We start from the raw sequence: 23,294 nt of genomic DNA, 5'->3' as shown, positions 1-23,294 counted from the left end.
AGTATGATGTGCATAATGGTGCTGCATTTCTGAGAAGGGAAACATTTATATTTGTACTAAAGCCAGAATTGCTACAGCTTATATGCTTGCTTGATAGTTAACAGGCTAAGCCTAACACAGTAGGGCACCGTACAAGATCATGCTAGGCTTCAATAGTACGTGGCATAGTTGTAAATAGCATAACATTTGGTATACATGTAGATGAAAATATATGTTGCACTTTTAGTTTTTTGTGTAGTAGAGATGATGACAAGAGTTATAACATAAAATTCTAAGGAACAGAAGTTTAGTACAAGCTTAGTGATATAGATATCATTGTTGATATTATCAGGGTGGCCCCACCACTCGACTGTGGACAAGTTAAAGGCAACAGTGGGATGTGAGTAGCTAGGGATCTGGGTTTATAGTCCACATTACGGATCACGGTCTGTCCACAATTTAACGTTGGGGTTTTTAATGTGGTGGGCTATGTAATATTATTAGCTATATTAGACATGCTGGAACCCCACAATATTTAAAACGAACAAGGGGAAAAGGAAAGCGGAGGACTGGTAAGGTGCTAAAAACATTGCAGGAGTATAGCCCATACCAGTCCTTGCTAAGTTCAGCCTATACCCCGGGTGGGCAGTGCAGAAAGTTCCGGTATGAGGCCTGTCTGCTCGCCGGCTTGAGGAGAGTGAGCGTAGGTGTGCCTTCCCGACGGGGCCTGATGGCTTGCTCTCTCTGTCTGTATAAGCCAAGGTAAGTAGGGGTGTTGGTTCTCCAGGATACCCATATGGAGCTGTGTCTGTAGGCTGGACCGGGGTTTCGTTGGCTTCAGGCAGATACCAGCCGTCTCCTTGCACGGACGCGTGCGTTTGCTTGCAGGTGGGTGGAGGCGTCGTCTGTGGTGCCTTTGGTAACTCTGCTTCATCGGTCGGGGTAAGCTTCTCCTGGTAGAGTAGGCGGGCAGTGCCACCGGTGAGCACCCTTCTGGGGTCTGTGTACTTGCCTGCCGTTCTCTCTGCTCCAGCTTTTTCCAGAAAGCTGCGAATACAGCATCCAGTCTTGCGTGGATGTCGAGCCCCTGAGCTGAGTCACTCTGCCTGGTGGCGGTTTCCGCCATTTTGAGGACAGTGGACTTCGTCTGGGTACGTTGCCAGTCAGTCTGGTGAGGCTCTCCCGGGACCGAGATAACCCCCATCGGTCCATAGGGGGGGGAACGAGGGCCCATATTCAAGATTGTAGCCGTCGTGGGCAACAGGGGAGCGGCCGCCTCCCCCGTGCCTGCCACGTGTGTAGGCCTTGGGTGTTGCATTGGGGATTTATGCAGGGTAGGCTGCTTGTTCGGTATCGATACATGCCCCTTGTTGTCACCTCGCAGTTGGTGGCCCATGTGTGGCTTTTAAGGGCTGTTTGTGGCTTGTAGCTGGCAATATGTGCCTGGAAGAGCAGGAGCAGTACTTTCCTGCGTCCGCTCAGCTTGGAAGTTAGGCCCCGCCCCCCAAGAACCCTTCTTTTTACATATGAATTCCTATTTAACCCCATGCCAAAGTAATCTTGCCTTCAGAGACATTGGAAAGCTATACAGCAGTCCGAGATTCAGGATTTTTTTCTTACCTTCATCCCTGCCAGGGAGAGCATGTTGTTTAGTTTGTACATTCCGGACTGTACGGGCGTTGTATATAACAAAGCATCATTAAACTGAAAGACAGAAAAATATAAATACTTATAGCCAGAGCCCAGATGCCTAATATAGTTATCAGGCTCCATTGCTATCCAACATTCGAAAACACACAAATAACCATGGTCTCTCCTGATATTTCTGTTTAGTTTTCTTCAAGCAGTTAGAGTCAGAGAATGTTATTTTCATTAACTTGGCAACTTACCAGAAAAAACATTCGTGGCTGCATGACCTTCCTGGAGAGTTTCATCAAAGTCCCCTCTTTCAAGAAGACCTGAGTCATCAGAATGAGACAATGAGCTGGGGTGCATTTCATGCAATCTTGTATAATGAAACATATTGCTACTAAAACAAAGACATGGCAATACTCCCCTGAATAAATAACTGTAACTCATTTTATGGTTCATCAAAACTTATTAAACTGAAAGGCACACTATGTTTCCATTTACACAAAGCTAGGTTGTTATACAATGTACACAGGGATAAAATAAAGCAATCATTTTAATTCTAATTATTCCCTAAATTACCCACCGTAGTCTCTTGCAGAATTGCACCTTAGTGAATTATTTGCTAAATTAAACACACTGATGTCTTCCCAGAGTTGGTAACTCACATGTAACAGAGCCAAGCTGTGCTCCTGATCGGAGTCAAATAAGAATCAAGGAAGCTCTTTATACTTGGCAAATCCCATCAGTACTTTGTTTACCACTGCTCGGAATTTTAGCATTGCTTCAAAGCACTATTTAGTGAGCATTATACTTCAATTTTTTACACTAGACATAATCAGTCCAAACACTTGCACAATTGAGATTTTCTTTCTATTTCTCAATGTATCTTTTACAGCCAAGAAGTTATACACAGGGCTATTCAGTAAAGTGTGAATTGTTTGTAGTTTAGAGTGAATTCAAAGTTAATTTCAGATTTTAGATAAAAACAGCTGAACGGAAAACATAGTTGAATTTAGTTTTTTACCAATTAGGATATTTTGGCCTACCATTTTAAAAGTTTGTGAATAAATTGATAGATTTACTATTGATATACATTTTAATATTAATAAGGTCAGGAAAAACGTGTTTTTTTTTTAGATGCTTACATTTTATTTTGTATTCTGCTAACATTGCAGAAAGTGTAAATCTAATTTTATTAAGACACGGAGGCTCCTATTATGCTGCACTCTTTCTTTATTTCCCTCAGCAGCAAAGAAAAAACTTTATAAATATAACAGTAGTAACATTAACAGTCTTAGGTGTATTATTCCTAGTAACAGGAACAGCCAATCAGGAACAGCCAATCAGGTTCCACTTCTCCAGCATAATAGGCTCTGTCAGCCAATCCTGTTCCTCTTTCTTTGCTGCTCCCTCAGTTAAGTATACCTGATCCCTCAGCTCCTTAACTGTGGGATTAATATATCATTATTATTATCATTTTACTATTATTAACTATTATTGTTATTACTATTCATTATTATTACTACTATTAGTATTATACCGTTATTGTATTTTAATTCATTTATTGATTCCTTCTATTTTCTTGACTTTAATCCTTTCCGCGGTCCAGCCTGTCCCCAGAGCCTAGTTTAACGAGCGGCTCGGGGACGCCGACTGGAACCGCACTCGGCGCTTCGCGCCCCCATTTCTTTACTGGCGCCGTGAGTGACCGCCATAACCGCGGAACTCACGGAGCTCAGATGCCGGTTCCCTGCTCGGCGCTGGAATGTGTACACTTTATAGTGATCTACACATTCGCCGCGAGCACAACTTACCGGCTAAATCTTCCTATTCTTTCCTATTCTTTCCTTTTCTGCCGCCCGCGGCAGCCATTTTCTTTGCCTTCCCGCGCTCTCACACAGCTCCACCCCCAACGTCCGGTCCTCGGAGTTGGGTTAAAGCTGTAGTGGCGGTCGGACGGCTCTTTGCTCCCTCCTTGCTATTTTCCTATTTACCTGTGAACCTTCAATACTGCTGTTAGTTTGAAGTTTATGTGAGTAATTAATTTTGTTCTTAAGGTATATTGTTTTCCTTTGGGTTAATCAACCCATTTTAGTTTCAGCTCAGATTTTATTATTACTACCAGTGTCATACTAAGCATGCCTGGTGAGAAAGATTTACCCACCCCTTCTGGGTCCCTTGTCACCAAACCAGGGAGTGTTAAAACACCCACAGGGGTATCTGAAATTGGAGCGGCTAACCCCGCTGATTTTGCTCCCACTGCTGATATGCAGTCTCTGATTGACGACACTATGTCTCATGTTATGACTAAGGCCCTCACATCGGCCATGGGATTGATGTCTGAATCTTTCTCACAGACGCTTACACAGGCTCTGCTTGAGGCACAGAAATCGGCTCAGCCGACCGTTACCCAGGCCTTGCCAGTAGTGGTCCCTTCACAACCTCTCACTGGTCGTAAGGCCACTGCAAAAACCAAACACTCTTCAATCTCACAGATGGACAGCTACAAACCTGTCACAGATGGCGCGCCTAACATACCACCGCGCAAAAGAGCCACTAGCCAGGCAAAATCGGCTAGGTTATGGAAACGGGCAAAAGCCCAACTAGATTCTGAGTCAGATCTCAGCGAGATTGAAGAGGAAAACTGCATGGATACTGAGGATCCATCGGATCCCGAATCCGATGATCTGGTCGAAGACCATGGCCTCAGAGAGCATAATACGCCTCCATCTGAATCTTTTGACATGGAGCTTAAGGTCCCAGACAATGCAAACAAATTAGTTGACCCCTATGGGGAACCCCTGTTCGACCCCGATGACCTACGTCATCCAAGGTCAGCAGACTGGTCCCCTTCGGCCCATGTGGCCAAATACGTTGCATCAAGGACTCGCAAGCCTTTAAATAAGGCAACACGCAATAAGCTACGGGCAGAATGCCCACGCCCTACTGTCCCGGACGAGGCCTGCAGAACAAATGCAGTAGACCCAAAAATCGTCCAATTCCTGGGCAAGACTGGCTGGAAGCCTAATAAGGGCCTTGATTTCTCCCTGCGCAATTGCCAGGATAAATTACTGGATATATTGGGCCCAGCAACCAAAATATTTGATATGGTCGAAAATGACCAAGACTTAGATCGTACCGCCATAAGTGGTTGGATTCAAAGAGTAATTTGCCTGATCGGCAATGCCAACTGTGCGATAGCCACAGAGCGTCGCAAGGCGATCTTATTAAAGATAGAGCCAAAATTGGTAAATATGGCTATTACCGAGCCGGGCACCCAGGCCCGTGGTCTCCTGTTCGGAGACAATTTTGTCAAGGAGCTTGGCTCCTTTGTACATACTTTTACTGCCCTAGACAAGGCGCAATCAAACATGCGCAGAGTTTTCCACCCTAAGGTTTTTGGTGGGGCCGGAAGAGCCAGGAGCCGTCTGTCCGGCCGTGTTAACAGGGGTTCATCCCGACAGAACCGAGGCTCCTACACGGGACAAACCTCCTTCACGGAGCACCGCAACACCCCGGCCTTCTTCCCACAACGTGGGCGGCCATGGGTTGCTCGTGGATCACGTGGCACCAGACCAAGCAGACGACCTTATGGTAAGTGATCTCCTACTTCCTTCTTCCCTAGGGGCAGTGGGGGGCAGACTCCGACATTTTTTCCATGTATGGTCACACATTTCATCAGATGCCTGGGTATTGAACACGATAAGAGGGTATTCCTTAGAGTTCTTGTCCCTCCCAGTACAAATCTCCCCACCACGGGGAATGTTATTCTCCCAACAAGACGCCTCCCTTGTTTCCAAGGAGGTCTCAGAATTGGCACACAAACAAGCCATCTTAGAGATTCCGATAACTACCCCAGGCTATGTGAGCAACCTATTCCTAGTTGCCAAGAAAGGCGGCGGCGTCCGCCCAGTGATAAACTTGAAACAGCTCAACACTTTTATTGCCTACAACCATTTCAAAATGGAAGGCATACACTGCCTCCGAGATCTCCTCCAACCGTCGGATTGGATGGTCAAGTTAGACCTACAGGATGCCTACCTCACTATACCAATCGCACGTCAACACCAAAACTTCCTCCAATTCATATGGCAAGGAAGAAAATGGAGATTCGCCTGCCTCCCATTCGGACTATCCTCAGCCCCATGGTGTTTCACGAAGCTCCTGAAACCCGTGGTGGCCCTACTTCGAAGTCGAGGGGTTCGTCTAATAATCTACTTAGACGACATCCTCATCATGGGTCAATCCAACCACATTATCAAGACCCACCTGACGTGGACTCAGAATCTCTTACAGAACCTGGGTTTCCTGATCAATGGGAAAAAGTCCATCCTGACCCCTACACAACGCATAGAGTTCTTGGGCCTCGTCGTGGACTCTACTCTACAGACACTACACTTACCGACTGCGAAATTGGCCACCATAAAGAAGGAAATCAGACGCACTCTGAAGATTCCCCTGATCTCCCTAAAACAATTGGCGAGAGTGATTGGCCTCTTGGCGGCCTCCATCCAGGCCATCTTCCCGGGCCCTCTACACTATCGAGCGCTACAGCGCCTACAAGCCTCTCATCTGAGAGACGGGTCCTCATACACGGACATGATCTCTCTGGACACAGAGGCAAAAACAGAACTCAGATGGTGGCTCTCCCATATGGAAGCATGGAATGGCCGGGCCATTTTCGGCACCACACCAGACATAGTAATAGAATCCGATGCGAGCTTGCACGGTTGGGGTGCACGCTGTGGCAATATCTCTACAGGTGGCAGATGGTCCGAAATGGAATCTACGCTTCACATCAATTGCCTAGAACTTCTGGCCGGTTCTTTTGCAATCCGCAGTTTCTCAACGACTCAAGCCCGATGTGCCATCCTATTGAAAATGGACAACATATCGGCAGTCCGCTATATAAATCACTTGGGCGGGACGAAATCCAAGGTCCTGGCGAATCTGGCACGAGACTTTTGGCAGTTCTGCCTGGCACAGGGCATCTCAGTCACAGCAGAGTACATCCCGGGCCTCTGCAATACAACGGCGGATTGGTACTTCAAGGCACCTCAGGGATTCCAGCGACTGGCACTTGGATCCCAGGGTCTTTCAAGACATCCAATCCCTATGGGGCCCTCTGGACAAGGACTTGTTCGCCTCCCGTTTGAACAAACAACTTCCCAGATTTTTCAGTTGGAAACCAGACCCAGAAGCACTGGCAACAGATGCATTTACCCAAGACTGGTCCTACACAAGGAACTACGCGTTTCCTCCCTTTGCGTTGATTCCCCGATGCCTATTACACCTACGGCAACAGATGGGAACAACAGTGCTCGTGGCACCATTATGGCCGTCTCAACCATGGTTTCCTTCTCTGTTGGAAATGGCGGTAGACATACCCCGCACTCTCCCACACTTCGACTATCTCCTCCAAGACCCGGACGGGTCCCCTCACCCCTTGATTCAACAGGAATTACTGCACCTCACGGCATGGCTGGTCTCCGGGAACCCTACTCAATCGAAGGGGTTTCGGAATCAACTCTCCAACTTCTCGAGAGCGCATGGGCACCCGGCACGAGACAAGCTTATAAATCTGCTTGGAGCAAATGGCACAATTGGAGCATGGAACGGAACCTGGATCCCATATCGGCTCCTCTGAATTCGATCCTGCAGTTCTTAACTTCATTATTTGAAAACGGCAGAGCATACCGTACGGTGAACCTCTACAGATCGGCCATTTCGGCCGCACACCAAGGCATCAATGGCGCACCGGTAGGACGCAACCCATTGGTATGCCGTCTCATACGTGGCATCAGATTTGCACGACCCCCACTACCACGCTATTCAGTGCTATGGGACGTCTCCACTATCCTCCTTTTCCTCGAATCTTGGCCGGATAATGCATCACTATCGTTGAAACAACTGTCGGCAAAACTGGTCATGCTCCTATGCCTCATATCCTGCAAAAGGGTCTCAGATGTTAGAGCATTAGACATCACCGCACGGTCCTACACGCCAGAAGGGGTCACTTTTGATATATCACGGAGAACTAAAAGCTCGACAAAGAGAGTGACATACCCAGCCTTTCCTGACAAGCCTCTCTTATGCCCGGTTAAATGCCTACAACTCTACGAAATGCGCACCATGACGTTGCGGGACCCAAATAAACATGAACTCTTCATCTCTTTCCAAAGACCACACCTACCGGTGTCTACTACAACTCTAGCCCGCTGGGTCAAGTGGCTCATGACTACGGCAGGAATTGACACCTCCATATTTTCTCCTCACTCCATAAGAGGAGCAATGGCTTCCAAGGCCTCTGCCATGGGTTGTCGCCTGGAAGACATTTTGAAAGCAGCCGACTGGTCCTCAGAAACCACCTTCCGTGATTTCTACTTCAAACCAATACAACACTTCGCAGGAACGGTGGTTTCTCAGCTTTAAACCAGCATAATAGGAGCCTCCGTGTCTTAATAAAATTCAAAGATTTTACTATTACCATGACGTAAAGTCATGATTTTATTAATGACACGGAGGCGAGTATTATCCCTCCCTCCCACCCGACGACGGTGGAAAGGTAGACGGGAGTTGGGTAAGTTAACCTACGGTAAGTCATTTTAACAGACTATTAAATTACAGTTATACTTGCAACCAGGTGAGTCTTCACTATGATAGTCTTTTGTCTATATGTTCACCAGTATATACAGATTAAATAATATCCCCTTGGACAAACATTGACCAAACACTAGCTCAAATACCTATGATTATGCATACACCCAGTTTGATGCTAAGGTATTACCATATTTCTCCTCTTTTACAGCCTAATCTACCCTACATCGAAACGGAAAACTCCTTCATGTACAGTTTTATGTTCGGTTGGACACTTTACTACTTCGGGACTGCAAATAAAGAGGAACAGGATTGGCTGACAGAGCCTATTATGCTGGAGAAGTGGAACCTGATTGGCTGTTCCTGATTGGCTGTTCCTGTTACTAGGAAGAATACACCTAAGACTGTTAATGTTACTACTGTTATATTTATAAAGTTTTTTCTTTGCTGCTGAGGGAAATAAAGAAAGAGTGCAGCATAATACTCGCCTCCGTGTCATTAATAAAATCATGACTTTACGTCATGGTAATAGTAAAATCTTTGAATTATATATCGATATCAATATAATGAATGCTTATCTCCAACACCCTCAATTGACCGCTATCATATAAAAGCTAAACAGAAACATCCAGAGTATTAAAGCGGCACTGTCATGCCGAATCCCGTTTTTTTATTTAACCCCCCTCCCGCCTCCACTACATCCAATTGACCCCCTAGTTACCCCCGAATGCCCCTAAGCCCCCCATATTACCTATTTTTTAATCTTTATTTTCTGCCCCGATCTTTATTCAGGGCGCCGCCATCTTTGTGTGGGTAGGTGAAGTCCCTGTGGGACACGTCATCTGCCCACACTAGATAGCACTGAGATTTCCGCACATGCCCAGTGAAATACCTGGACATGAGAACGGGAATTTCCTCTATTCATTCATTCATCAGACAGACGAATGAATGAGTAGAAAAATCAGACGGACAAACTAACACTGTGTATCAGTGTTCGTTTGGTTTATTACAAAGAGGGAGCTAACGGCGTGCAGCTCCCTCCTTGTAATATGTAAAGATAGAAGCGTCAGGGAGCAGAGCTCCCCACCACTTCATAAGTCCCCCAGGTCCCCTCCTCACTCTATGGGGGTCAAAAAGACCCCCATAATAGCACAAGGGAAATTAGAATCTCCCCAATGCCCCTACTCGCTATACCGTGAGTAGGGGCATGTCTACTAAACAGTAGCCTGTGGCTGCTCACTGTAGAAAAAAAACTTACATAAATTACAATAAGGGGGGGGGGGGCGGACCTATTGTCCTCCCCCCCTCCCCCACCCTGAACGGCGGGTGGGGGCCATGAAGATAATGAGAGTGGGAGGTCCTACTGTCCTTCCCCCCTGAGCGGCGGGTGGGGACCATAATGATAATGAGGGGGGGGACCTACTGTCCTTCCCCCCGGCCCCCACCCCTGAGCGGTGAGTGGGGGCCCTAAATAAAGAGAGGGGGGGGACCTACTGTTCTCCCCCCGGCCCCCACCCCTGAGCGGTGGGTGGGGGCCCTAGATAAGAATGGTGGGGGGGGGGGCCTACGGTCCTCCCCTCGGCCCCCACCACCTGAGCAGTGGGTGGGGGCCCTAAAAAAACAATAAGGGGGAAGACCTACTGCCCCCCCCCCCCCCGAGCGGCAGGTGGGGGCCCTAAAAAAACAATAAAACAATAAGGGGGAGGACCTTCTGTCTTCCCCCCCTGGCCCCCACCCCTGAGCGGTGGGTGGGGGCCCTAAATAAAGAGGGGGGGGGACCTACTGTTCTTCCCCCCGGCCCCCACCCTTGAGCGGTGGGTGGAGGCCCTAGATAAGAATGGTGGGGGTGGGACCTACCGTCCTCCCCCCCCCCCCTAGCCCCCACCCCTGAGCGGTGGGTGGGGGCCCTAAATAAAGAGGGGGGGGGGACCTACTGTTCTTCAGAGTGCTTTTTGTCATTTTACACAGCACAGTTATTGGATGGCTTGAAATCCATCCAATCACAGTGCTCTGTGTCATTTTACACAGCTTGGGAAAATTCCAAAGAACTTTCCCACGCTGTGTAAAATGACAAAGAGCACTCTGATTGGCTTAAACCCACCAATCAGAGTGTTCTTAGCCTAATTGCAGGGAGGGGCAAGGCTTTATAAGTCTTTCCCCGCCCTGCGTAACTCAGTCTGCGCGGAGCCCTCCATGGGCGAAGATGGATTTTTTTTTGCGCTCGGGTTTTTTATTTTTCGCCTGTTTTTTTATTTTATTTTAAGTTCAACGGGTATGATGGCTTTTTATTTGGCCTTTTTTGGGGCTGAAAAATGAAGATGTTAGAAAAAAGAAGACATCAAATGGTAAGCTCAGGGGTGGGGGCCAGGGGGAGAGGACAGTAGGTGTCCCCCCCCTTATTGTTTTTTTTAGGGCCCCCACCCACCGCTCAGGAGTGGGGGCCAGGGGGGGAGGACAGTAGCCCCCCCCCCCCTTATTGTTATTTAGGGGGGCCCCCACCAGCCGCGCAAGGGGGGGTAGGGGAGATTTTTTTTTATTTATTTTTTTTACAGTGAGCAGCCACAGGCTGCTCACTGCTTACTAGACATGCCCCTACTCGCGGTATAGCGAGTAGGGGCATATTATCTACTAATACGAAGTAATCTTTACTTAGTATTAGTAAATGTGGCTGAAAGACCAATTTAGGTTTTTCAGCCTTTTAGTAGATAGCTCCCTGATAGTTCTCTATTAAGCGGCTGCAAGATGCAGCCACGGCATGAATAGGATCGGAGTTTCATTCATTAGAATGAAATTGCGATCCGAACAAAGTGCCGAATTGCATTCTAAAAGAAACGAACATACTGTTCTCATTCAGTTAGAACGCAATTCGGCAGTTTCGTCTAAAATGCCAGGAAGCATCGCGGGAACACAGAGGAAAGGTAAGAATTGTGGGAAAATTGCTCTGACCAGCGGAAATGAAGCACCTCCGCTGGTCAGAGCTGGTCAAGCGGAGGAATCCTCCATAAGGCAAGTCCCTACTTTGTCTTATGATTTTAAAGAAAACTAAAGAAGACAGGAAGAAACGGAGAACAGATCCTGAGAGAGGGGGAGAAGAGGAAGAGATTGAGGAAACGTAAGTTCGGCATGACAGTGCCGCTTTAAACACAACAAACATAGAACCAGCAACAAGTTCTATAATTTGTTAGCATGTAAGCGGGATAAAAAGGATACTTTTGATAAAAAAAGTACTCCTCCCACCGCCACCCGATTTATCTTCTGTTTGCTCATTTGGTTTGATATTGTCACGTTGAAGAAAAGTTAGATTTTTTTCTTTAAAAACATTTTTTTTAAACTATACAGCAAACAAATTTTTTTTTAATAAAAAATAAATAAATGAAAAAGGGTTATTTTTATGTATTCTCACCCGTCCTGGCTGAACGATTTCATGATGGCCACTCAGGCTGTACTGGATCTGCATGAGCTTTTGGAAGTTGTCCTTAAAACATAGAGAAACAATATAGTTCAATATCTTGAGGGTTTTAAGGTTTTAAATAAAAAAATAAAAATAAACTGATGACTGATGATCTCAGCCAATTCAATAGGAAAGCTCTGGGACACTAGTGTGCATGCGCTGCAGACCTCTGTGCCGAGCCAATCAGATCGTCTCTATGAGACCATCTGGAGAAATAGCAGAGCTTTACTCTGCTATTTTGGAGGAAGTTCCTCTAGTGGCTATCAGAGTGACAGCTACTAATGGAATTTAAGCCCTGCAATGTTAACGTTGTAGTTGCAGGTTCAAGCAGACAGGGGCATGGCACCCAGGCTACTTCACTAAGATAAAGTGGTCTGGGTGTCCTTAAAAAAAAATTATATTTGCCAATTGTTCAAGACAGTTTCTTACACAACTTAAGCAATACGACCTACGTTTCCTTTATTTTTTTTTCTCCTCATTGTACAGTACCACGGTATATGTTGGTGCTTTACAAAAGAACTGCCCAGACATGCTTGCACCAACCTAAAGCATACCAATAAAAATATTAAAATGAATAAATAAAACACAACTTACCCCTTGCTTCAGTATGTCATTGGCATGATTTGCCACTTCAATTACAACACTTAAGGCAGCTGTAAAAAAATAAATAAATAAGGGGTGAATTAGATTGCTGCATAGCTTCTTACACTAACTTATTCTGCTACATTTAAAGGGGCAGTCTAAACAGCATATACATGATGTCACTCTATAGTGGTTATGGTGTGAGAAGTCCCTTGGGCCATCACATAGAAAATTGGAAAACCATTGTCGAACTGTGTGACACTTATCTGGGTCCTCCAGGTGCCTCCAGTCCAGCCCTGTTTTCTGATCGAGTGAATGGAGAAATTTCTAGTTCTGTATGAGTGACATCAATGTTGTCCCTATCTGGACAGAATTTAGTTGAGTGAAAGCTATCACTCTCAGTGAATGAATCCTGTCCAAATAGGGATTTACTTGATAAATCTATGGTGGAGTTAGGAAACTTATGCTTTGGGTATATGCGAATAAAGGGCCTGTGGGACCCAGGTAAGTGTCAGACCATTCAAAAACGGTTTGGCTACTCACTGTAGGATAGTATAGAGGGAGTCCTTGTACGAGGTTTAATAAATAAAGGTATATAGTAGCCATTACTTCAAGAAATGTTTATCAGACATTCTACTAGGCTGTGGATACCAAATAGCAGTGTATATAAAAGTCATACATATAAGGCAAGCGTGCATGCAATTTTAAGATTAAAAAAACCAAACTAATCATCATTACACCACTTATAAAGGAGTTTGCTTGTATAAAAATGAGCAGGGTTGTCTTGTGATCAGCCACAGGTATCAATGGGTTAGTCAGCAACAAGGAGAAAGCAATATATTTCTGTCTCTTGCTACATTTAGGAGCCCGATTCTCTGTTTAACACATTTTAATTTTATAGACTTCTATATCTTTAATCTTGTGCTTGTTATACATAAAGGCCAGTATATTTACCTTGTGTATCATTGTAGTCTGATGAATCCTCTGAAAGATTTTTGAGATAATCTGTAGACAAAAAAAAACAACCAAGTATTTGTTTCATGTATATCATAAATCAAACAACAGAACAGAAGGTTGTACTGATCAGAGCCTGAGTATGATGTAAATGGTGCTAGACAAGTGAATGAATATCTATGATATCCTGCCTAGAGAAGGGACTGTTGTTGTGACTGTTGTGAATGTTCACAAAACGCGCAAGGCGGATCATTGATACAGGACTAAGGTTGAGAGAGCCTTTGTGGAATGCAAATGGCAGGTGGAACACACGCTGGAGCAATTCGGATCTCCATAATCTTGTTTCGTCTGTACGATCTCTAGCTCTCTTGAAACAGTGCCAGTGCAAGATCAGTATCATTCAGACCAGATTCCTACATTTATATTGAGACATTGTATCTCCCTTTATACACAGGATTATATTATCTTGGAACATTGTGTCTATATACTCTGATTTTGGATTCAGTATTTTGTATTTATTTTTGCACCTTGGAATAGCTATATTTAAAAAGACACTATAATCCGCTTAATGTAGTTGTCCTGTGTCTACAGCCTGTCCCTGTAGGTTTTTATTTATGTAAACACTGCCTTTTCAGAGAAAAGGCAGTGTTTACATTAGTGCTTAGGAACACCGCTAGTGTCAGTCACTCAGATGGCCACTAGAGATGCTTCCTGGGTCAGTGCTGCCCAGTGTGCTGCACTGGCAGTCAGAGTCTCCATGCTTTGCATGGAGGCGCTTAATTTTCCCCATAGAGATGCTGATTGTGCAGTGCAGCGTACTGATGTGCATAGCTTTCCAATGCTTTCATACTGATAAGTATTGGTCTGGCTGAGATTATCAAATTTGATGATCTCAGCCAAGGGGGCAGAGCAAGCCTCGAGAAGACCCATAGATCGCTGGAAAAAAGTGAGTAAACTCAGCTTTTTACTGCAGGGAGAGTGGGTCTGGCCACCTAAATGGAGATCTTAAATCTATGGCGCCAGGAATACATGTTTCAAGAATGTGTGTCAGGAATACAGTGTTCCTTTAAGTGTATTAGATCTATTTATATTTTAACCATGTAAGAAACTAAATATTATGCTTCCATTATTTCCTGGGTTTAGAATTTCTTCGGTAAATAATTTGTCTTCCAATGTGCTACATTTGTGAGGACAACACACATTTTGTATTAATTCACAGGACACTGAGCTGAATTGTCTTTTTTTGCACACAAAACATCTCTGCGTGGGTAGTCCTACATTATATGGCTTTTATATCCAGTATGGAAGCTGCTTGAGCTGCAAAGTGTGACTTCAAACATCTCTGCACCCTCCATCAATATGACCATCACAGCATGATGGAGCACGGATTTAGTTTCCCACAATTCTATCGCCAATAATGAGCAGTGTCTCATCTCATCCTTGTACACGTCTACACGGACATCATATAAACTCATTAGAGTCTGACAGCCTGGCCAACTCCAGGTATCGCAGTCCACCACTAAAATATCCTATTGGGCCATTCCAGACCTGGAGAACACTGAGATAGTGGCCCACCAGCCCATGTATAAACCCACGCAGTGATTGGTTGCTAAAGGGCCTGCACAAATTCTGCCTACTGTCTGACTTCTGCATTACCACTACAGGTCCTGTATTCAATAGAGAAATGTTATGAGATTGCAGCCTGCAATCTTTGTATGCTACTGCACCCCTGCACCTCTTGCCTGCATAATTACAAACTATAATAAAGAACTTTTATTACAGTCTCTGCACGGGGGATGGGAATTAAACTCATTTCCCACTAGATGGCAGCACTAGCAAAGAAGTCCACTTTTATTTCAGACAGTGTGCATGATCCTATTTGCCACAAAGTAAAAATAATAAATAAAAAATAAATCCATTTCCCAACACTTTATATGCTGGCTGAGCAGATGTACTGTTTATGAAGCCACAGGGTGAAACTGTATTTGAAACTTTTTAGTTCAAAAGAAGCCTCATAGATCACCCCTTGGGGCAATGAAAACTGAAACTGTCGTTTTACTAGTAATGGCCAAAATAAAATAAACAAAACCGGAGATCAAAGCAAAACAATTAAACAAAACTGCTTCTAGTGTTCTAACAATTCTTTCACTCATCGGGTGCTTCAAGCAGTCATAAGATGTACAGTGCTCTCCAGAGGGGTTTTCTTTTTACAGATGTGACATACGATGACTTGTCAATGTCACAAAAATAACTGTAATGGTTATTGGAGAACACCACCACTACACCCATAAACCTGAATCAGACATTTCAAAGACTTGTCACATGCTAACTAACCTCCATAAACTTGGTATGGCTCAGAAGCAGCAGATATAAGGAGTGTGTGAAAAAATACTGGCAAATGACATCAAAGACTATGTCCCAGTCATGTAACTGAAGCTGTCTGAGTGATTTTCCAGATTCACAGGATTAATAAGTGTGTACTGTTGGGGACCAAAACCTCTGAGCTGAAAATAAGATTGACTAAATTTTTTTCTAATTCTACTAATTTATAATTTACTTAAGCGTTAGAGACACAGAAATACATAAAGGGAATCAACATAGTAAAGGAAGAGTATATTTAAAAAATAAATAAATAAATAAATAAGAGGACAGTCTTAAATTAGAGCGGCAAAGGTTTTAAAAAGATATCAGGAAATATTACGTTCCCGAGAGGGTAGTGGATGCATGGAATAGCCTTCCAACTGAGGTGGTAGAGGTCAGTACAGTGAGAGAGTTTAAGCATGCGTGGGATAGGCATAAAGCTATCCCAGACTTAAGATAAGGCCAGTTATTAATTAAAAGTATTTTGAAATATTGGGCAGACTAGATGGGCCGAATGAATTACTGTGAATCGGGGGAGCAACATAAAGTGAATTTAGAATGTTAGGTCACAATTGCCAAACTGTAAACATTACTGACTCCGAATTTCTCAAATCAGGCATTTAGAATCAAGTTTAAAATTTTCATCAATTTACGCTTTAGTGAACCACCTGGTTCAGACGCCTTCCCTAGTATTAATCAACATAACATCTTGAGTTGCCTGCAACACATAGAATTAGCTTGCTATAACTTGTGAACAATTATTTTCAACTGTGATTTGATTGTATGCAATCAGTGAGCCAACCCTGGAATCTTCCAGTCATGTTCAAATATCTCGAGTTTAAATTGTTTTTTTACTGAACTGGATTATTTCCTATAATGAAAACTCAATAATTATAAATATGAAAAATGATTGCTGCTATTGCATGTTTTCTGTTCTGCGTGCCCAAAATGTTTCAATAACAAACACAAAAATCTGATCAACAGGTGGAAAAGCAAACAGCACGTCTTGTTAATACAAAATGCATGGTTTTCCTAAAGTGGATTGCTTTCATATGGCGCAAGGTTATTAAAGTATTTAGATACCGAGCAAGGAGGGGAGAGGAATATTTTATTACACAGCTGGGTCCCAAGAATATGTGTTCTTTGATGTGCAGTACTGCGTGAATATTTATTTGAAAAAAGGCTAAATAAACGAAGATCTTGTTTTACAAGCAATAACATTACTCAAGGATGTCGTACAAGGGACTAAAGAAATGCAAATAAGTGATACTTTATACCTACATGGGAAAAAAAGCCTACTTTGGTTTGGTTGTACTTTGAAATGTATAGCGGAAGGGATTTTTATTCATTTTTTTTCACAGTGTAGGCTATAAGAAATATATAAACTACACATGGCACATACATAAAGAACCATCGATAAAATGTATTACATCAAAAGTGCGATCTGACTATTTGCACTAAACAATCCAAGGACAGCCTTGTACTGTAATAAATACTCTATATACGACGAGGTTTAGCTCCCAATTGGTTTATCAGGTTTTATATACCACTGAGGTTCCATCTTCCTCCAGTAACACGTCTTTCAACAAGGAACAAGCATATCTCTCTCAACCAATCACAAGAGTCCAATTAAAACTAACGGGAGAACTGAGCGTGTGAATGATTACACACTACAGCATTCTCCTTAATTCACACTTCAAATGAAGGAAAAACCACAAGCAATACACCGATGGTGTGCAAGTGTGCTTCGCGAAAAGAAAAAGAGCTACACATGCAGGTGAATGAAAACATGCCATGTACTTGTTTGCATTAATTCTGCTTTATGAATTTTAGGTATGACCAAAGGAAATAAGTTGCGTGGATTGTTTGGTTTTTGGTTTCCTTTTAATATATAGGAAACCGCTTCACTCACATTATATCCTTGCATGATGTTCAGTAAGATGTGTGACTACTAGTATTTGTATCATCTAGTATTTAGCATTGTGAGCCAAAATGAAATGGACAGTAGATCATTATTTATTATCCTATGTCACTGTATAGATTTCTGAATTGTTTTTGGATCGCTAAAATCGTCTGATAGAGACCTAAATTTTAGAGTGAAAAATCTCATACTAAAAAAAAAAAACAACAAAAAAAACAAAAACACATCAAACTATCTGTGTTACTAAACACATTGTCTCATCAGCAACATGTCTTTGATGAGCCCTAAGCAATGGGCTTCTGTCTGCAGAGAGAAACACATACTATTCGATCTAGACCTATTTTTTTTACCAGAATGAAAAGAAGAAAGAACTCTACATACTAGCAATCAGCAAATGAAACAATCTAACAGTTACAATAATAGGAAAGGTACTTTCTGAGCATCATAAACACTACAATCACCAGCTTATTGCAGTGGTTATGGTGTAAGGTGGCTATAAGGTAAGCCCCTCTTGTTTTTGTCAGACAGTTTTCAGGTTGGAGATGTAATAATGAGAACATTTACTTCTCCATAATTTGTCCTATAGATGGATTTGATCATAGTGAATAGCCGAGGGTTAATTCATTCAGTGCAGGCAAATCACTGTTCTCCCTTCCATCATTGATGCATCTGCACTGACTCACTGTGTCACCTGGGACGTGATGGAAGGATTAACAATGATTCAATGGCGGAATTCTCCTGTTGAGCAGTGCTCACTGCCTTTTATTGTACGACCCGAGCTAGTACTCATTCCGTACAAACTTTGGGTGGATAATGAAGAAGTTTGATTACTCCTTTGATATCTCCAGAGGAGGAGGAGAGCTTTGGGTGCCTGGAAATCCTACCTCGTTTTTTTTTTACCAGGAGGCATGAGTACTCATGTATGAGTTAACACACTATTGGGTTGTCCACTGCATTTGCAAGCAGGGATTTGAAGTGGTCATGGTGATCGGAGTCAGTATGTGCAGTGTTTGAACTTGAAACACTGCACATGCTGAAATATTGTTAATTGTCTGCCAGGGGCTAGTTGAACCCTCAGCACACGTGACGTTGGATGCTGCCAGAGTCAATTCTGTGCATAAAAAGAAACGTCCGTCGTCAGCGTGCACTGCACGCTGCCAACAAACTTAAAACTCTTCTTCTTTGCAGGTAGAGCACCTTCTGGGGAAAGATAGATTCCTGTTCCTCTTCTCCCTGGCCTACACTGAATCACCAGAACGGACCAATCACAGGCTATTCTATGAAAAGCTTAGACCGTGAAAGGCCCTGTGATGTCGGAGGGGACTTGGAAGTCAGCAGCAATAACTTCGTCTGGTGGTGGACAAAGCTATTTTTTTTGCAGGTTATACTATAGTGCCCAATAAGGCATATTACAAAGAAAGAGTCACCAGGGGTTGGAGTACCCTTTATATCTGCATTCCTGCTGTATAACTGTAACCCAGTTGGCGTTCTATATAAATGCCAATAATAAAAATATTAATGCACTTTGGTCTGGTGTCCCCGAAAATGATAAACTATAGAAAAATCCTGGGATCCGATTACAGCATTCCAATATCTGGACTGTTGTCAAGTACAGTACAACATGCAACAAATATTACACGTTTGATTCTGTTTCCCCACACAGTATTTAGGACACTGGATTTTCACATCAGTCTTCAAAACAAAGAAGAAATTACAAGCTCATTTAGTGACGGTATTACAAGCTACCCACACTATGTTATGTAAAATTAATGTTTGATCTACCTGTTAAAAGTAATTTGTATTGAGGAATCCTTTGGACGGGCTTCAGTAAATAATGTTTAATAGCCAAGTTAGCAGCGCGAGGACTCATCTAAAAGAAGAAAAAAAAAATTAAAATGTATTCAATTTCTAAAATTGTTTTCCCATTAGCCAATTCATACTGTGACTGTCACACTATGAGAACTAGCAATCTAAGTATATATAAGAGCTCAATATAGTGTCTTGCAGAGGTATATAAAAATAAATACAAAGACTGCCTGAAAGCTTGCTTAGGAAGCCTGCTGTTGTCTGACATCAGCAATCAGTAGTTTTTGCTGTCTGGTTCACATTTCACTGTAGTGATTGGCCTTTCATACAAGCAAAGATTATGTTGAATAAATATTTAAAAAGCATTACTTCAAAATCTTTGACGATGGCAGCAAACCCAGGATTCTTTTTGCATTGGTCATCAAGCAACGTAACGTTCCGATCAAATTCTCGGATGTAAGTTGAATACATTTTAAGGTAAGGACCTTTCTTTACAAAGATGTCAGCAATTTTCTGATGTTCGCTCCTAGGTGCAAGAAAGATTTACATTGAAGAATGCCATTGCTAGAAAATATGAATCCACCTGTCCATAACCCCCAATCAGGGCCGGATTAAGAGCACACTGGGCCTGGTGCTGACAATTATGATGGGCCTAATTACGGAATCTTATCGACCAAAAACACTAAAACAGTCATACCTCCCAAGCGTCATGTATCTGATGGAGATGGTGCTGGAGGGAAACTCATAGGATGCAGCTATAAGAAAACACATACTCTCTGCTAATCTCTCTAATTTATGCTTTCATCTTTCAAGTAAATCCATAACCCCTAATACACATAAAGGAGTGATAGGTTAAATGTACTCTGGGATAGAGTTTACTCTATACCTCCTAGATTTTCCTGTAATGTGGAGGTTGGTCCATGATCCATTATGGCTTTCAGATACCATGCACTAAGCTGGAAAAAAAGTGCTTTAAGGTGGAGTGTTAAAGATGGGGGATAAATAAGGCCATTTTTGGCTGGAATCATTTGATTATATTTGTGCAAGGTAGCATCAGGCCAGTCATAGTGATGTATAGCCAAATAAAAATTAATAAAATAGAGAATATTGAGACGGGGTGCAGTCGATATCCATAAGGTATGACTGTTTACTTGTAGGTCTTTTTCCCTATTCAGACACTGGCCCTTCTAGATCAGGAGTCCCCATAGGGATGATATTACATAAGTTCAAGGTCCAGAAATTTATTGCACTATTAATCATAAGACAATAAGTTCGAGGAGCTCCAAAGGCAGCACATAGGACTACTCCTGTTGTCCACAATTAGGGCAATAGCTGTGTGGTGAGATAAGATTTCGCTTTTGTAAAATAGTGTTTAGCAGTCTCATCAGTGGTCCTTAAGTGTTAACACTTTGTATCAGAAAGCAAAGTTCTAAATGTTTCCCTGACCATCTAGTGTCTGTCTTTGGCCTTTAATTTCAGAAGATGATCTACAGACCCAGATGAGGAACGGAAATTGCGAAGTAGGCTCCCAGGAGCAACACTTGACTTTAAGGTCCTATTATACATAGGCAAGAACACATTAAAACCATTAGCCAGCCAGCTTAATATTTAATATGCTTGAAACATGTTAAATTAATGTATGTAAAATGCATTTTACAGAGCTGAAATGCCTAATGCTTTGAAAAGAGGTGAAATACCATTGAGACATCCTTTCCTCAAGCTCTCGTAGAACATCTCTGTTGAGCTCGTATAACTGAGGGAGATAGTAAAGAATCTGATTCAGGACCTTGTCCTCAATCACTTGCTTCCCGAGATTTCTAGCTGTCTGAGCCACGGAGTTACGGAAATCCTGTACCACAAATGAGAAGAAAGCATAAAATTAGTTCTTATAAGAGAAACACAGTCACCGAAAGCACTGAAGGAAGTAAAAACATAATAATAATAATAATAACGACAGTAAGAGATAAAATAGGTTTCCACTTAGGTACTTTGCAGATGCTCTTTGGGCAGAGCTAAAAGGGGAGGGCAGCAAAGGCTGAAGACAAGAGATCTGCAGCTTTCAGCAAGTTGTTTTTATATATACATACCGCTAATACAAATAAAAATAAAACACAATTAACCTCTGGTTTCTCCTCGGGATGTGGCTTGTATTTTTTTCTTTTTCTCCAGAAGCGAAGATACGGATGGACGAACAATGTCGTAAATGAGCAAGTTTAGTACTTGATTAGACTGGGCTGATGGTTTTGTCTAATTGCACGTCAAATACTACCAAAATCACAATGATCAGCAAGCACCTAAGATATATCTCAGGGATAGACATGTACTATAACTGAATGGCTACACAATATGTTTTTGAAAATAATATTCTTGTTGTTTTATGGGCATGCCCAGGGTGAAGGTGCCCTCGCAATAAGGTGTGGAGTATAATTTCAAGCATGTTTTATATTACTCGTAAATGACGAGGTAAACCATAAATCTGTCTAGTTCAACATGTTTATTCCAACCTATCAATGATCAACAGTATGATAATTTTTTGTTATTGTTCTTAAACTTAAAACCGTGCTGTATTAACCTGCTACACTATAAAATGCTATGAAAAATGCTTACAGATGCTGATGTGGCTCTGTACGCCTGTTGTTATTACGTGCACGAAAAAAAAAACAATTAAATGCATGGTTTCAATTGGGGTATATCTACTAAACAGTGTTAAAAAAAAGTTGGTTAGTGGAAGGTCCCTTTAAGTTGGGTAGTGGAATGTCCCTTTAATTTGGGTAGTGGAAGGTCCCTTTAATTTGGGTAGTGGAATGTCCCTTTAATTTGGGTAGTGGAAGGTCCCTTTAATTTGGGTAGTGGAAGTTCCCTTTAATTTGGGTAGTGGAAGGTCCCTTTTAGTTGGGTAGTGGAAGGTCCCTTTAAGTTGAGTAGTGGAAGGTCCCTTTTAGTTGGGTAGTGGAAGGTCCCTTTTAGTTGGGTAGTGGAAGGTCCCTTTTAGTTGGGTAGTGGAAGGTCCCTTTTAGTTGGGTAGTGGAAGGTCCCTTTAAGTTGGGTAGTGGAAGGTCCCTTTAAGTTGGGTAGTGGAAGGTCCCTTTAAGTTGGGTAGTGGAAGGTCCCTGTAAGTTGGGTAGTGGAAGGTCCCTGTAAGTTGGGTAGTGGAAGGTCCCTTTAAGTTGGGTAGTGGAAGGTCCCTTTAAGTTGGGTAGTGGAAGGTCCCTTTAAGTTGGGTAGTGGAAGGTCCCTTTAAGTTGGGTAGTGGAAGGTCCCTTTAAGTTGGGTAGTGGAAGGTCCCTTTAAGTTGGGTAGTGGAAGGTCCCTTTAAGTTGGGTAGTGGAAGGTCCCTTTAAGTTGGGTAGTGGAAGGTCCCTTTAAGTTGGGTAGTGGAAGGTCACTTTAAGTTTTCTCTGCTTTAGTGATGCCAGCAGCTAATAAGAAATCAGGTACAGTGTTAGACCTACAACTATATTATAATTTAAAGCATTTGAGCAAATCAGGACATCTATGACTTGCAGTCTGAATAATTAATGTACCTGCCTATAAAACAAAATTTGGGTCAAGTGGGTACAAGATCCTCATGTATCAATTGCCAACACGTGTATGTTCCATACATCTTGCTACATGTAAATCTCTTGATAAGCACTGAAATAAAAAATATTTTTGAAATTTAACATAATAGGTTGTGTATCATCCCTCTGACCTTAGAGGCAAATGCATTTTCTAATTAGGATGACTACACTTCAATATGCATATTTTCAGAATACTCCACTAAAAACCTTTAGAAATTAGTAATTTGGCACACACGCTGCATGGGGAACTGCAAGCATCCTGATAGTAACCATAAACAGACAAAGTTTTTAGAAACAGTTTCTCCAAATTGTTAGCAAACATTACTTTATAATGCAGCTGGCAAAAACAGGAACATACAGCACACAACTGATCCAGTACTGAGCAGTATAGGATTATTTTCAGGACAGGTAGATAGCCATGTGATTATGAATGCATTTACAGGTGTACAAG

At 42.7% G+C, this 23,294-nt stretch overlaps 1 protein-coding gene across 1 annotated transcript in view; it reads right to left on the bottom strand.

Moving 5' to 3' along the window:
- Positions 1-23,294, bottom strand: part of FGD6 (FYVE, RhoGEF and PH domain containing 6) — a 119,984-nt gene that overhangs the window by 8,778 nt on the left and 87,912 nt on the right. Inside the window, exons 6-13 of the mRNA XM_063447091.1 lie at positions 20,981-21,132; positions 19,653-19,809; positions 19,260-19,347; positions 13,196-13,246; positions 12,254-12,312; positions 11,612-11,683; positions 1,869-1,937; positions 1,600-1,683 (exon numbers count right to left, since the gene is read on the bottom strand). Coding sequence (XP_063303161.1) covers positions 1,600-1,683; positions 1,869-1,937; positions 11,612-11,683; positions 12,254-12,312; positions 13,196-13,246; positions 19,260-19,347; positions 19,653-19,809; positions 20,981-21,132 — 732 coding nt within the window. The remainder of the gene's footprint in view (positions 1-1,599; positions 1,684-1,868; positions 1,938-11,611; positions 11,684-12,253; positions 12,313-13,195; positions 13,247-19,259; positions 19,348-19,652; positions 19,810-20,980; positions 21,133-23,294) is intronic.

The sequence above is a fragment of the Pelobates fuscus genome, chromosome 3 (genome assembly GCF_036172605.1).
Source record: "Pelobates fuscus isolate aPelFus1 chromosome 3, aPelFus1.pri, whole genome shotgun sequence".
NCBI lineage: Eukaryota > Metazoa > Chordata > Amphibia > Anura > Pelobatidae > Pelobates > Pelobates fuscus.
The sequence above is the reverse complement of the archived record's forward strand: the minus strand, read 5'-3'. Positions and strand labels throughout refer to the sequence as shown.